This window comes from Nyctereutes procyonoides, unplaced genomic scaffold (genome assembly GCF_905146905.1).
Source record: "Nyctereutes procyonoides isolate TBG_1078 unplaced genomic scaffold, NYPRO_anot_genome, whole genome shotgun sequence".
NCBI lineage: Eukaryota > Metazoa > Chordata > Mammalia > Carnivora > Canidae > Nyctereutes > Nyctereutes procyonoides.
The window spans coordinates 77,246,809-77,262,356 of NW_026575146.1; the positions used below are offsets into that span (position 1 = coordinate 77,246,809).

Consider the following 15,548-nt stretch of genomic DNA (forward strand, 5'->3'; position numbering starts at 1 on the left):
TAAGGGGTGCCTGGGTAGCTTAGTCAGTTAAGTGTCTGCCTTCGGTTCAGGTCATGATCTCAATGTCCTGAGACCGAGCCCCACATTGGGCTCCCCACTCAGTGTGTGTGGGGGGAGTCTGCTTATTCCTTTCCCTCTTCCCCTCCCCTCTACTCATGCTCTTTCTCACTCTCTCCTCTCTCTCAAGTAAATAAAATTTTTTTAATTTTTTAAAATAATAAACACATTAAATATCTTCATGACTTTGTGATAGGCAAATATTTCTAAAAATCACTAAAAAAAACTATTGTAAAACTTAAAGCATGATTGTTCATTGAAAGGTACCATAAGGAAAGATTTTCAGGACAATATTAAGAAATCCTGTAAATCCAAGAATAAGACTGACAGCCCAAGAGAAAAGTCCACAAATCACTTGAACACATAGTGCATAAAGGAGGATACACAGATATACAATAAGCCTTTAAATAGGTCCTCAGTTTGCTCAACTGCATTAGTTATCAGTAATAACGGGAAACCTCAGTGAGATACCACTCTCCACATACCACCATGACCAAAACAATTTTTTAATTTTAAAATTAAAACATATGACACTACAAAGCATTAACAAGGATATGGAGCAACTATAACTTTTATCACTTTGAGTATAAGTTAGTTCAATCACTTGGAGAGTGTTTGGCAGTTTCTGCTAGAATTAAATATTTGTATCCTCCATGACTTAAGAATTCCATTTCCAGGAAGCAGAAAAATAAGCACACTATATACACACATCCCAAAATACATATATTTGGCCCATAGGATGTAGTTTGCCTATCTCTGCTCTGCAGTAACAAAGTAAGTTAATGATTGCTTATAAAAGCAATATGGCTCAATCTTACAAACAGAATACTGAGCAAAATTAGTGGGTCACAAAAGAATACATACAATAGGGACCCCTGGGTGGCTCAGTGATAGAGCGTCTGCCTTCAGCTCAGGGCGTGATCCTGTATTCCCAGGATAAAAATCCACATCCAGCTCCCCACAGGGAGCTTGCATCTCCCTCTACGTATGTCTCTACCTCTCTGTGTGTGTCTCTGATGAATAAATAAATAATTTTTTAAAAGAATATATACAATATAATTCCATTTATGTAAAGACAAAAGGAAAAGCAGTCAATGGTGATAGAAATTAGGAAAGTGCATTTGAGAGAGGGGTAGTCACTGAAAAGCAGGAGCAGAAATGATTTGTTGGGGGCACCTGGGTGGCTCAGTGGTTGAGCATCTGCCTTTGGCTCAGGTTGTGATCCCAGGGTCTTGGGATCGAGTCCTGCATGGGGCTCCCCACAGGAAGCCTGTTTCTCCCTCTATGTCTCTGCCTGTGTGTGTGTGTGTGTGTGTGTGTGTGATTTTATTTATTTATTCATGAGACACACACATACACACAGAGGCAGAGACACAGGCAGAGGAAGATAAAATCTTTATTTAAAAAAATGGTTTGGGGGATCCCTGGGTGGTTCAACGGTTTGGTGCCTGCCTTTGGCCCAGGGCGCGATCCTGGGGTCCTGAGATTGAGTCCCGTAACAGGCTCCCTGCATGGAGCCTGCTTCTCCCTCTGCCTGTGTCTCTGCCTCTCTTTCTCTCTCATGAATAAATAAATCTTTAAAAAAATAAATAAAAAATTTAAAAAATGGTTTGTTGTGTCCGTCCAAGCCTACTGATGGTAATACGCTTGCCTATGGATGCCTGAGACACTGGCCCAGGCTCTGTATTACTTGTGTAGAGCCCCACAGACATTTCCCCCACTGGGGCCAATGTTGTGCCTGGATCAGCCCTTGTTGGTTCTTACTATCATCACAGAACACACTTCAGCAAAACAAAACAAAACAAAAAATCAACCAACCAACCAACCAAACAAAAAAAAACAGGAATAAAATGTGCAACTCACATGTTCTGGAGGGAACATGGCATAGCCAAGGGCCACACGGTGAGGTCAAAGAGACAGAAAGAACAAGCTCACACCTGAGGCTCTACCTTCAAGGGTGGGATGTCTGGGATTTCACATGGGTCCACTCATTGTTAGCTAATTTCAAACCTACAAGTGGAATTAAAGGCTGGGAAAGTGGAGACCAGGTCACCTAAGTAGTCAGCTATTTAGGTCACCAATGGTTTCTGAAAAGGTAAGTTCATGGAAATAGATGGCCTAGTTCCTTACCTGGTTGTTTTGCTAGAAACTGTGTCATATTGCTGGAAATCTGTCTATTCAAAATGAATCTTTTTAAATGAATGCCTCAGTAATCAATAGCTTAATGTCAGGCACTTACACTACAGGGTTCAATACTAGTCAGTGTCCCATCAGGAAATCTGTGTCACAATGACTTTAGAGATGAGGTAATTTTAAAATAGGACCTTACACCAGTGTGGAAGGAGATATCAGAGTTTGTAGTAATTCTGAGAATCCAGGCACATCCAGCTACTGAAACAGAATGGTTAATAGGGAGCATGGTATAAGACCAGTCAATCCTGCAAACATGAACCCAATTGCTACAATCTTTTTTTTTTTTAATAAAAGCACAAGCAATGGTGGATGGATGCCATGAGGGAGAATAAAACATTTTATAAGGTCCACATACAGTGCTTTTGGCAGAAGCACTGCTGCAGGAAAGGCAACTCCTTATCTAGAGCTACTTTTCTCCCATGAAAGCAATGTGTTGTCCCCTCCATGGTAGAAATGGTCTTGTGTAACCAAATTCCTAGCAGGGAGCTGTGTAGTTCTCTATGGAGAAGAGTACCAAATTTTTCCCTTCTCATTCAACTGATCACAGAAAGCTCCTCATGAGGCCACAGGCATGGCTTGAGATGGGAGTCATGGTAGCAGGAACTAGAGTATGGCAATGAGTCACTTATTCATGCAACTTTTTGTGACTTCTGTCCAAACCCAGTCTTATCAGTCACTTCCACTTGATGTTTAAGTGCTACTGGTATACTCAAATTTATGATATCATTGCATGGTAATTTTCTGGCTCATGGTCAAATATTTAGTTTTAATTAGGGATCAAAAAAGCCAGAGGTTGTTTTTCAGGAGTAACACCATCTACAGAGAATGGCATACCTTTGCTCCCAAACCCCAAATATGTTACGTATGCTGTGATATCCAAGCAGTGTCCATACCTGTCAGACACTTCATACATCATCAGATATATCTGGGGTCATAAAATCATTTCTATAAAGAGCCAGCTAGTAAATATTTTAGGCTTTGCACAGATCTGTCACAACTACTCAACTCTGCCATATTAGCCTGAAAGCACCCCATAGACAGTATGTAACGAGTGGTCATGCCTATGTTTCAGTAAAATTTTACAAACACAAGTGGTGGGATGCATAGGTGGCTCAGCGGTTGGGCGTCTGCCTTTAGCTGGGCGTGTGATCCTGAAATGCCAGTATCGAGTCCCACATTGGCCTCCCTGCCTGCTTCTCACTCTGCCTGTGTCTCTGTCTCTCTCTCATGAATAAATAAATAAAATTAAAAACAAAGCAAAACAAAAACAAGTGGCAGACAGATATGGCTGTTGGACCATAGTTTGCCAATTCCTAGACTAGAGTGTGAGTGAAGATTGGGAAGCTGGAGTAGCTCTGACCTGGGGACATAAAAATTTATCAATAATCCTACCAGATGAAACCAAACTTCCTTGGATGATTTTTACGAACAGGTATAGCAAAAAAAAAAAAAAAAAAAAAAAAAAAGCATGTTAGCCCATGGTTGCCTATCAGGTGCCAGCAGATGTGTTAATTTGCTCCAATAAAACCTCATCTGAAGCTGCATGTGATGTCAAGTCCTAATTAAATTTAAAATAATCCCATATCATTCCCCAAGATTCACCTGTCTCCTGCACAAATCAAATGAGTACACTGAAGAGGGATACGATAGAAAACACGACTCCTATGACTTTCAAGATACTACTAATGGCACTAATCACTAGAACTCCTTAAAGAATATGGTATTGCTTTTGGTTTTCTATTCTTTTTTTAAAAGATTTTTATTTATTCATGAGAGACAGAGAGAGGCAGAGGCAGAGGGAGAGCAGAGCAGGAAGCCCATCCAATACAGGACTCAATCCCAGGACCTGAGCCAAAGGCAGATGCTTAACCAATTGAGCCACTCAGGCACACTTTTGGTTTTCTATTTGGGTACATAAAAGGCAGTTAGTGTTTATTTGTCCTTTCTTATCGAAATAGCCCTTGTTTCATGGGTGAAGAAACCAATGTGAGAATTCTGCCAGTAGTTGGGTATTTCTATTGCCACTCTGCTTTTTGGAACTTGGAAAATAACCATACAATGGGTGCAAGCATCCATTCAGACCACCATATAGGGACCTGAGCAAAAGCATCCCATTAATTATTGTTTGTAAGCCCCACTACTAATTGCTGGGCACAATGCATTTGAGGTTCCAGGAATTAATGTCATCTTGTGTCCAGTCATCCCTTATATTCTGGTTATTTCCATTTACCTAATGTAAAACCTCCATAAAATATAGCTGCAATCACCTCGAGGAAGTCTAGAACAATTTGTGGTATAGTTTTGGCAGTATATCAGACTCTTTCAAGAGGACCCAGCCTGACCTTTAAGATACTCTGGAAATGGTAATGGACTCAGTATGGAATTGGCCACACTCTCATGTTAACTCAGATCAGAATAAGAAAAGCCCACCGGAGGATCTAGTTTCCTGCCAGGAAACCATCTTAACCATCTTGGGGGAAATCTTTACAGGTTCTTCAGGCAAAACTCTGATTGAAGCCCTGCCCACACTCCTCACACTTGTAAGGTTTCTCTATGCTGCTATTTGAATCTCCTAATCATAAATTCTTATTCTATCACCTCCAGATCAAAGGGATTCCACATTCTGCATTTTGATATGTAATAATCAACTTCAAAAAGCAATTAACTGGGGCACCTGGGTGGCTCACTTAAGCATCCAACTCTTGATTTCAGCTAGGTCATGATGTCAGGGTCATAAGATCAAGCCCAGTGTCAGCCTCCGCACTGAGTGTGGAGCCTGCTTGGGACTCTACACAAACCAAAAAGCAACTATTCAATCCAATGCTAGGAAAAAGTGTGAAAGTCAGTCATGCTCAGTAATCAATGTGTTTGATAAAATTACCAAATTCCAACAAATAATTGTTTCCCCTTTCCCAGGCTGGGGAGAGGAAGAAATAAGAGGGTAGAGGGAGCCTGACAACAATAATTTACTTCAGTCTCTCTACCTAAGAAATTTTTATGAAAGTAATGCTAAAATCCTTACTTAAAGCAATCACATCAAAATCTGGATGGAGGGATCCCTGGGTGGCGCAGTGGTTTGGCGCCTGCCTTTGGCTCAGGGCACGATCCTGGAGACCCGGGATCAAATCCCACATCGGGTTCCCGGTGCGTGGAGCCTGCTTCTCCCTCTGCCTGTGTCTCTGCCCCCCCCCCCTCTCTGTGTGTGTGTGACTATCATAAATAAATAAATAATTAAAAAAAAAAAACAAAATCTGGATGGAAAGGTGGAGAATGATCAATGATCAACCAATGGTCAATTCACCATTTACTAAGAAATGTTTGTCATTAGTATAACTTTGACACTTAAACTCCTGCCTTGACATTCTTGAGAATAAAGATCAATAGTGTAATGGCTTATTGTAGGATTAGCAATCAATTTTTCAATGTATGCTGTCACAAAAAGATAACTATCTGGTGTTCCACTGATTGTATGCAGTTTAAGTTCAAAGTCCAAGATGATAAGACCCAACTTGATGAGAAGCTGGGGAAGACAGGAGCTCATCACAACAAAGTAATGCCAGATTGCAATACTGAGTAGTTTTCTCACATTTCAAGTGTCTCCCTGAATTAATTTTACTAAGGCCACATTTAGGTTACCAGTTCTGAATACAAATTTTTATGAAATTCCAGAGGTGATCTCAACACTATTTTCAAGTCTACATTTTCCTTATTTATTAACAAATATTGAGCACCTCCCAAGTACCTGGCAATGTTAAGACTATGTAGGTTCAGAACAAGTCTCTGCATTCATGGAGCTTACATTCTAATGGGCATTCTAGTATGTCCATTATATTTTTATATAAGGCCTGATAAAACTCATACTTTCCAAAGCCTCTCCCCTGAGTAGTATTTAATAAAGGTCAAAGTTCAAACTGTACCTTACTATGCCACTTACAAGTGTTCTCTGCTGTGTGGCCTACTATTGGGACATGTTAACCTGTGGCTCAAACACTGACTTTTGTGAAACAAAAGATTTTTCCTTTTGAACTTCATGATTGGAAGAACTCACATGACACTTGAGTTTTCTTTTAAAAAAATCATTTTATAGAACTATTTTCCTGTGTGGACTCTATGATGTTCTTACCACTCCTGTTACTTTTATAGGATTTATCACCAGCATGGATTCTGTGATGAATGGTAAGATTTGATCGCCAGCTGAAGCTCTTACCACATGTCTCACACTTGTAAGGTTTCTCTCCTGTGTGAACTCTCTGATGAGACTGTAGCTGTGAAGAGCGACTGAAGACCTTCCCACACACGTCACACTTGTATGGTTTCTCTCCAGTGTGGACGCTCTGATGAAGCTGAAGACTCGAGGCCTGACTGAAGTGCTTACCACACTCCCCACACTTGTAGGGTTTCTCTCCTGTGTGGACCCTCTGATGCATGTCAAGATTCAAGCTCCACTTGAAGCCCTTCCCGCACTCCTCACATTTGTATGGCTTTTCTCCCGTGTGGACTTTTTGATGGGCTTGAAGGTGTGAACTGCGACCAAAGCTCTTCCCACACTCTTCACATTTGAATGGTTTCTCTCCACTGTGGACTCTCTGATGGGCCAGAAGATTTGAGGCCTGCCTGAATACTTTCCCACACTCCTCACAATTATATGGTTTCTCTCCTGTATGGATTCTGCAATGAATTTTGAGATCTGCTCGACGACTGAATCCCTTTCCACACTCTTCACATTTGTATGGCTTCTCACCAGTGTGGATCAGCTGGTGAATCTGAAGTCGGGAACTCTGATTGAAGCCCTGCCCACACTCCTCACACTTGTAAGGTTTCTCTATGCTGTGCGCCTTCAGATGGATTTGAAGATATGAACTCTGACTGAAGCCCTTCCCACATACCTCACATTTATAGGGTTTCTCCCCTGTGTGGACTACTAGATGAACTTGATAATGGGAGTTCCTCCTGAAGCTCTTCCCACACTCATCGCATTTGTATGGTTTCTCTCCTGTGTGGACTCTCTGATGGGCCTGAAGATTTGAACTCAGAGTAAAGCCTTTACCACACACATTACATATGTAGGATTTCTCTCCAGTATGAACACCCTGATGGGCCTGAAGACTTGAAGGTCGACTAAAGCCTTTACCACACTCCTCACATTTGTACGGTTTTTCTCCTGTGTGCACCCTCTGGTGAATGTATAGATTTGAGCTACAAATGAAGCCCTTCCCACATTCCTCACATTTATATGGTTTCTCTCCTGTATGGACTCTCTGGTGGGACTGAAGATGTGAATTCCGACTGAAGCTTTTACCACATGCATCACATCTGAATGGTTTCTCCCCAGTGTGGACCCTCTGATGGTCCTGAAGATGAGAGGCTTGACTGAAGGCCCTCCCACATTCCTCACAATTATAAGGTTTCTCTCCTGTGTGGACTTTGCAATGAACAGTAAGTGCTGATCTACGACCAAAGCCTTTCCCACACTCCTCACATTTGAAAGGCTTCTCTACAGTGTGGAGTTTCTGATGGGTTTGTAGAAGTGAGCTCTGACTGAATTCCTCACCACACTCACCACACTTATGGCCTTTCTCTCCCATGTGAACTCTCTGATGAATACGAAGAACTGAGCTATAACGGAAGCCTTTTCCACACTCACTACACATATGGGACTTTGCTTTTGAGTGTAACTGCTGATGAAGATCAAAGGTGGAGAGATCACTGAAGGTTTTTTCACATTCATTACACTGGTAAGGTTTTTGTCTCATGTGGATCATACTCTCCTGGTCTAATGTTGAAACGTTCATGCTGCCTTTCTCACAATCATCATGGCTGTAAGATTTGTCACTTCTGTGTATCCCATGATCAAGGTGATGTGAAATCCAACTGACAACATCAATATTCTGTTTACACCGACACAGCTTATTTTTCATGGAAATCTGCTGATATCTATTCCGGTAACTCTGTGATTCAGTCAAAGTTTTCCTCCATGAGTCCTGGACTCTCAAAATTGCAAAGTCTGAGTTTTCAGTATGATTAGGACCATCCACTTTACAATTTAGCAGACAGTTCTCCTCCTCAGAAATCTGAATAGAGAGTTCTGCCCCAAGCTGGCAGGGGGAATCACCTTGTTTGTGAAACTCAGAACTATTTATCATGGAGTTTTGACATCTGGTTAGGTCATTTGCAATGTGTTGCCAGATTTGCCAGCAGGACAGCTCTTCATGTGGTCCTTTGTCTTGAAAATTCCTCAGCTCATCCTGATTGTTTCCTCCTATAGGGACAGAATTCAGAGATGTGGACAACCAAAAACTTTGTTCAAAGAGTCAAGATTTCACACTTAGGACACAGTATGAGAATTTAATGAACCTCAGGATGATTCAGCTTCTTTTCCACCACATGTGAAATACTCTGGCTTAAATACTGATAGAAACCAAGAGGTAGTCCATTAAACTCCCAACCACAGAGCATTAATGAAATCCATCTGAAACAAAATTAGTGCCATCTGACATACCATTTAAGTCATTTTTCAAAAATCATGTCTTTCCTACCACAGTACAAAATTGGTAAGGACAAGAATTTTGCCGTGTTGACAGCTTTTAACAGTGCCTAGCAGTTAGTAGGTGCTCAAAAAGTGCATGCATAGATGAAACCCAGTGTGATGTCTGAGAATATCTAGAATTCTAAATCCCAGTTTAAGTGTAAACAAATCAGAGTAGCAAAAGTGTTTGCAAGGAAGGTATCTGAACTAGGACAAGGATGGGAGAATACAGTTTGCTAAAGAAGCCAAAAGGTTGCATCAGAGGCAGCAGTACACCAAGGGGGTATTGATGAGAAAATTAAGGGTGCTAAAGAAATAAAAGCATGAAGACCTGTGTACTAGATCCTTCTGAGGGTTTTGTAAGGTCTAAATATCCTCAACCCCCCAATAGGAGTCAAATTTAGAGGCCAGGGAAGAATGCTGTCCCTTTGAAAATAGTGTGGAAAATTTTGGGATATAGATATACAGGCCTTCGACAAGAATGACTTTCAAAGTGAAGAATGCAGTTTATTAGTGAGCTGGGAAATAAATTCCATAACTTATAATATTTAGAAGAAACAGACTAGAAACTAATGATTAGTGAATCATTACAAGCAGTAAAGCTGTCATTATATGAAATGCCTTCAAAAGTCATATATTTGAATCTATACACAAACACAATGCCTGAAGTAACAATGTAAATTATACATGTGGATTTTGTAAGAAGCAAATGGGATGCAGGTGGGCAAATCTTTTAAGGGAAAGGCTAACTCACAAGCTGGCTATTTTCTGAGACCTTTTCATTCCCTGACAGAGGTATGGAAACTGAATTTCTTCCCTTCTCTGAGGGAGCTGCCTAATAAAAGGGGACAGAAGAATCCTCAAACAAAAAAAAATTTCCTCCCCAAATGAATATGCTCTGCTACTAATGGAAAGCCACAGGGGAAGACTGGTGTTCAGTTTGGTTATAAAAACAATGCCAGGGGATCCCTGGGTGGCTCAGCGGTTTGGCGCCTGCCTTTGGCCCAGGGCGCAATCCTGGAGTCCCTGGATTGAGTCCCACGTCGGGCTCCCAGCATGGAGCCTGCTTCTCCTTCTGCCTGTGTCTCTGCCTCTCTCTCTCTCTCTATCATGAATAAATAATAAAAATAAAATCTTTAAAAAAAAAACAAAACAACGCCAGAGGTTCTATACTGGTCTCTGGATGAGCTGGTATAGACCAACTTGTACAGAAAGGCGAACACACACACACACACACACACACACACACACACCCCACAGGCATCTGAGAAACTAGAATTAGGTTAGAAATTCATTTAAAGACAAAAAATATTTTGCAATATCCTTTATTCACATGGATCTGTTCACTACCTATCAGTTATTTCTGTGGAGGGTAGGTTTTCCTATACATAAACTCATTCATGTTTACTCAACAAATATTTACAGAGCCCCTGCCATGAATGTACCAGGACTATTCTAAGCACTGAGGACAGTGAACAAGAAACAAAACAGACAAAACTCCCCCATTCATGAAGATTACACTCCAGTGAGGGGAGTAAGATAATAAACAAATGAACAAAAATATGTTTGAGGTGAAGATCAGTGCTTTGACACAAAATAAGGAAGGGCACAGAAAGGAAAGAGAACAGCATTTTCAACAGGGTGGTCAGATCCCTCATTAGAGTAGAACTGAGTGACCTGAAAGAAGTAAAGAAGGGGCCTGGAAGGTTAAAGGCAAGAGTATTCCAGGCAGAGAGAACAGGTGAAAGGCTCTGAGGCAGAAGCTTCCTTTAAGGTCTGAGAAATGGCAGGAAGGACAATGCAGGCAGAAAAGACGTAGCAAGAGGGAGGACAGATGTACTGACAGGCAGTGGGGGATGAACAGCAGACCACAGAGGACTATCTAGTAGCTGCTTTAAGTGGTTTTTACTGTAAGTAAAAGAAGTCATAAGAAACTTTTGAACAGAAGATTAACATAATGTTACATAAGGAAGAGCCTGTAGGAGAAGGGTGGGAGCAGTAAAGACTGTTGCAACAATCCAGGAGAGAGGTCTGGCAACCTGGGACATAAATGACAGCACACAGGTGGCAAGAAACTGAACAAATGGGACAGGTAACTGTGACAACTCACAGTTGCTTGGTTCTTACCCACATTTCTCTCTATTTGGGTTGTTGTCTTCATCAGCCAAAGCTTCTCTTCTCTTTCTATTTGCCATTTATCTCGTTTAAAGGGCTGATGTCCTGAGAACATGGAAAGTCAGGAGTTAAAATGAACATGCTAGAACTAAAATTTACCGGAGACTGGAGTTCCAACTGCACATTCAAGCTATCAGAAGAATGTTTTTCAAACTTTTTTTTAATCACGACCCACTGAAGAAATAGCATTTACTTCATCACCCAACTACATACAGAGAGATATGTATTATCAAAACAAAGTCTGAATGACCTATTTCTAGCCCACGTCTGTTTTCCCTAAATCTCCTCCCACTGGCCCTCACACACTTGTGCAATCAGCCAGTTTTTGCTACAATGTGTCTTAAGAAGCTCTGATATTCTTTACCCTTATTTCATTCAAAATTGCTCAGAAAACTCAATACATAAGTTTTATAATTCACTAATGCAATAGTAATGAAATCTAAAATCGAATAGACAAGGTATAGCAGTATACTATCCATTTATATAGTCTTTTACAGAACCCAAATGAAAAGACCTGAAAAAGCCTGTTAAGAAAGACCAGAAATATCCTGTGTCTTATAGGACTGCAAAGGCCAATCCCCAAACTCAGGGATCCATTTCAGGAGCCCCAAAGCCTTAAACCCCAAGCTCACAAAGATCCTCCAGAGGAAGGCTGTCCTCACCCACAGAGACCAGGTTCCTGAAGTTTTCTAACATGACATCCTGGTACAGCTTTCTCTGTGCAGAGTCCAGCAGTCCCAGCTCCTCCTCTGTGAAGGCCACAGCCACATCGTTGAACGTCACCGCCTCCTACCACAAACACATATAATCGCAATCTTATGCACCAATGTCTACTGTGAGAGGTGGGAAAGATGGGTGGGAAGGTGCTCTGGCCCCTGAGCGATCTGTAGATTTCCCAGGCCTTCTCTCCTGCCGATGCCACACCCCGATGTTCCTCAGCCTCATCAAAAGTGCTGATATGGAGGGGCACCTGGCTGGCTCAGTGGTTGAGCATTTGCCTTTGGCTTAGGTCCTGATCCTGGAGTCCTGGGATTGAGTTCCACATCAGGTTCCCCAGGGGGAGCCTGCTTCTCCCTCTGCCTCTGTCTCTGCCTCTCTATGTCACTCATGAATAAATAAATAACATCTTAAAAAAAAAGTGCTGCTATGGAAAAGAAAGCTCTATTTACCTCGCCCTCTCAGTAAGCACAGTAATAAGTAAACTCCCTAGAATTCTAATAGCTGCATCCTAAACTAAAAAGGTTTTACTTGTAATAACATTGCCAATTACCCCAGAAACATTTAACAGTTTAGTCCCAGCATTGTTTGACAGCATCTGCCTTCCCACTAAGGTGGAAACCAGGTGAGGAGGAGCGTTCTGTGTGGAAACAAACCAAAAGGGCATGCCAGGTCCCTGAATGAAGAATTATCCCTCTTCCTGTATCTGTCTTCACTTGAATACCATACTCTGTCTCCCGATCTCTGGTGTTCTGTGTCAATTTAAGCAGATGTCTTTTTCACAACCCCTTGTCTTTATATTTCAAATGAAGATAAAACCAAGCACCTCTTCATAAAATTCCTCTGAAGCATCAATGCAGTGAGTGACAAGTCCTTTAGTACCACTGGATTTTTTTAAACTAAGGTTACATATTACTTAAAAAAAAAAAAAAAAAACACTAAGAAAAAAGAACCAGTAAATAAAATACACATAGGGTTTGTGACTCAGACATGGGAGAGACAATCTAGCTCATATAATTAGGAAACTCCTAACAATACCGTTCTTGTGAAGCTGAAGTCTGATCTTGACGGACTGTGCCATATTTAAATATCCTACTAAAAAACATCCAATGCACCAGATATACAACCTGCCTCTTCAATTGTGAATACCTGGTACATTAAGAACAATAAAGGGCAGTAATTTTCAGAACTATTTTTTAAGAAATAGGTTAAATCAGGAAAACTATCACTGTAGTGTTCCTAACACAGTAAAAATCCTAAACTAAATGTCTATGAGAATAGTTTAAAAAAATAGGTATATAAATTTGAAAAGAATATGGCACAGTGATGAAAACTGTTATATCAGAATGGGGTGACTGGCCTGCTCAGTGAGTTAATAAACATGTGACTCTTGATCTTGGGAGTAGTAAGTTTGAGCACATGCTGGGTATAGAGATTACCTAATAAAAAACAAATAAAATCTTTTTAAAAAGTGCTGCATAGTATTAAATGGAAAAAAAAATTTAAGTTGTATGTTATGGGGTCGGGGGATTGACAAAGTAGGTGAAAGGGAAAAAAAGTACAAACTCCCAGTTATAAAATGAGTCACAGGGATGAAAATAAGTCACAGGGATGAAAAGTACAGCACAGAAATATAATCAATAATATTATAATAACTTCATGCTGTGACAGACTGTAAGACACTTATCATGGTGAGCATTCTGCAATGCATCTGACAAATCACTATGCAGTACACCTGAAACTAAATCAACTACGTTTCCATTAAAAAAATTAAAACAAAATAAAGGTATGGAAAATTTTTAAAAGAGAAACTTTAAGAAAAATAAAGCTGTATTTATGTTATGAATACAACACATAACTATGAATAAATGTGATGAAGGGATTATGAAAATATCAAAGCATCTAATTTGGAAGCGGGCAAAGTATAAAGTGCATGATGTTTTCATTTCTATTAACTTTTCTACTTTCACTTGTGAGATTAAAAAATGATGACATAAAAACTAAAACCAAAGCCAATTAAACTTAAAAGGCATAAAGAATAAAAGCACCTGGCATGTCCTCAGATGCCCTCTCTGTGAAAGAGAAGAACTTGTGTACAGTCTCTGAGGACTAAAATGACATTTTTAATAATAGCATGAAAGGCAAACCCTACTCACCTTGAACATGCTCATATTCTTTCCTTCCAGGGAAACAGAATCCTAGAGACAGACTGGGAAAAGGAGAAAGAAGTCAATGGAAACTGGTCAAGGACATCATTAACCTATAGGATGGCTCCTTGTGAATTAGGAAAGGTACCCATTCCTTGGGATGGTACAGATGAATGTGGCCCCATGAGCAGAATGTAGCAGGTATACCAGATATCCCCTGATCCCTTTTAGTAGTAGCTCAAGAAACAACGTGCCTGACCACATAAACAGCCCTATCCCATTGCACCTGTAGCTTCTGCGGTAGTAATTTTTATTTTGGGTAGGGTATAAACTGAGACAACATCCCTAAGAGTGGGCTTTGGAATCAACACATGTGGGGTGAAATCCTGACTAGGCTATTCACTAGCAGTGTCATCTTGGGCAGATGACTAACACCGCTCTGCCTCAGTTCTGTCATTTACAAGTGGGGGAGAATAACTGTATCAATCTCATGGGACCACTGTAAGGTAGAAAGTTCTCAGAGCACTACCTATCACAGTTTCTTATTTCTTTGCAACTGCAGTAATATACTCCGCAGAATCACATTCTATAAGTTTGAAATTACCTCTATAAAATCTTAAAAAAAAAAACACTAATAAAACCCAAGATTCTGCAACAGCAAAAAAATAGGTTGACAATCCATACCTAATTTAAATAAAAAAGACAGGCATCTGAGCTGTAAACTATTATAGCTATGTATACTATTATAAATAAAGGAATGTATAGGAAATAAACAGATGAGACAAGAAAGCAAACCAAAAAACATTTCTAAAGGGTTAGAAAATCATCAATGGTGCTAAAAATACCGTGAAAGTTTGGGAAGAAATAAGATAGTTACAAAGTCTCAAAATATTAACTGCAAAAGGTAAATAGGGACCTTACCCAAGAAAACAAAGTTGAAACCAGCAATTGGGACAATCCCACAAACTGACACATGCTTCCCCTGCAATGAGAAGATCGCCCTTACCCTTACTTCTGTGTCATCCCTGCTTCTAATGCACAGCCTAAACCTATCATGAACAAATGTCAGATAAACCAAAAAAAGAGAGGCATTCTACAAAATAATTTGCCAATATTCTTCATGAATACCATAAGCTAAATAAATAAAGTCTGAGGAATCATTCTATTCTTTTGTTTGGTTTGAAGTAATCTTTACATCCAATGGGAGCTCAAACTCAAGATCTGAAGATCAAGAGTCGCATGCTCTACCAACTAAGCCAGCAAAGGGCCCCTGGATGATTCTAGATTAAAGGAGAATAATGAAATAAAAACTAAATTTGATGCCTATCACAGGACTGAACCCTGAACTAGAAAGAGAAAACTGCTCTCAATGGGGGAAACTGGAAAAACTGAATACGAACTGTGTATTAGGTAAGAGCGTGTTGTCAATGTCATTAATTCCATTTGGATCAGTCTCTAGCTTGCCCTCAAATGGTTCAGCACAAAAATAAAAACAAATGATAAGGCTGTGAAAGAGACCCAAAAAATGGCTCTGGAAGCTAGTAGCAGCAACCGCTAGAAATTAGTGTTTCCCACTGATCAGTGAGAATATGACAGGGCCACTCAGTGATTGTGATGAACAAGAAAAGGACAAGACACTCCATAACAAAGGGACAAAGACATTTATGATAATAATTAAAAAAAAAAAACAAGAATTAGTCCCCCCCAACATGAGTGACTATTAATAACTTACA

General features: G+C 40.2%; 1 protein-coding gene across 2 annotated transcripts in view; it reads right to left on the reverse strand.

Annotated features, from left to right (window-relative positions):
- Positions 1-6,214: 6,214 nt before the first annotated feature.
- Positions 6,215-15,548, reverse strand: part of LOC129500708 (zinc finger protein 226-like) — a 40,446-nt gene continuing 31,112 nt past the window's right edge. Inside the window, exons 3-6 of one of the 2 annotated variants that reach the window (XM_055311388.1) lie at positions 13,825-13,877; positions 11,614-11,740; positions 10,904-10,996; positions 6,215-8,509 (exon numbers count right to left, since the gene is read on the reverse strand). In XM_055311388.1, coding sequence (XP_055167363.1) covers positions 6,327-8,509; positions 10,904-10,996; positions 11,614-11,740; positions 13,825-13,839 — 2,418 coding nt within the window. In that variant the 5' untranslated portion in view covers positions 13,840-13,877 and the 3' untranslated portion in view covers positions 6,215-6,326. The remainder of the gene's footprint in view (positions 8,510-10,903; positions 10,997-11,613; positions 11,741-13,824; positions 13,878-15,548) is intronic. The other variant, XM_055311394.1, reaches the window with a different exon arrangement.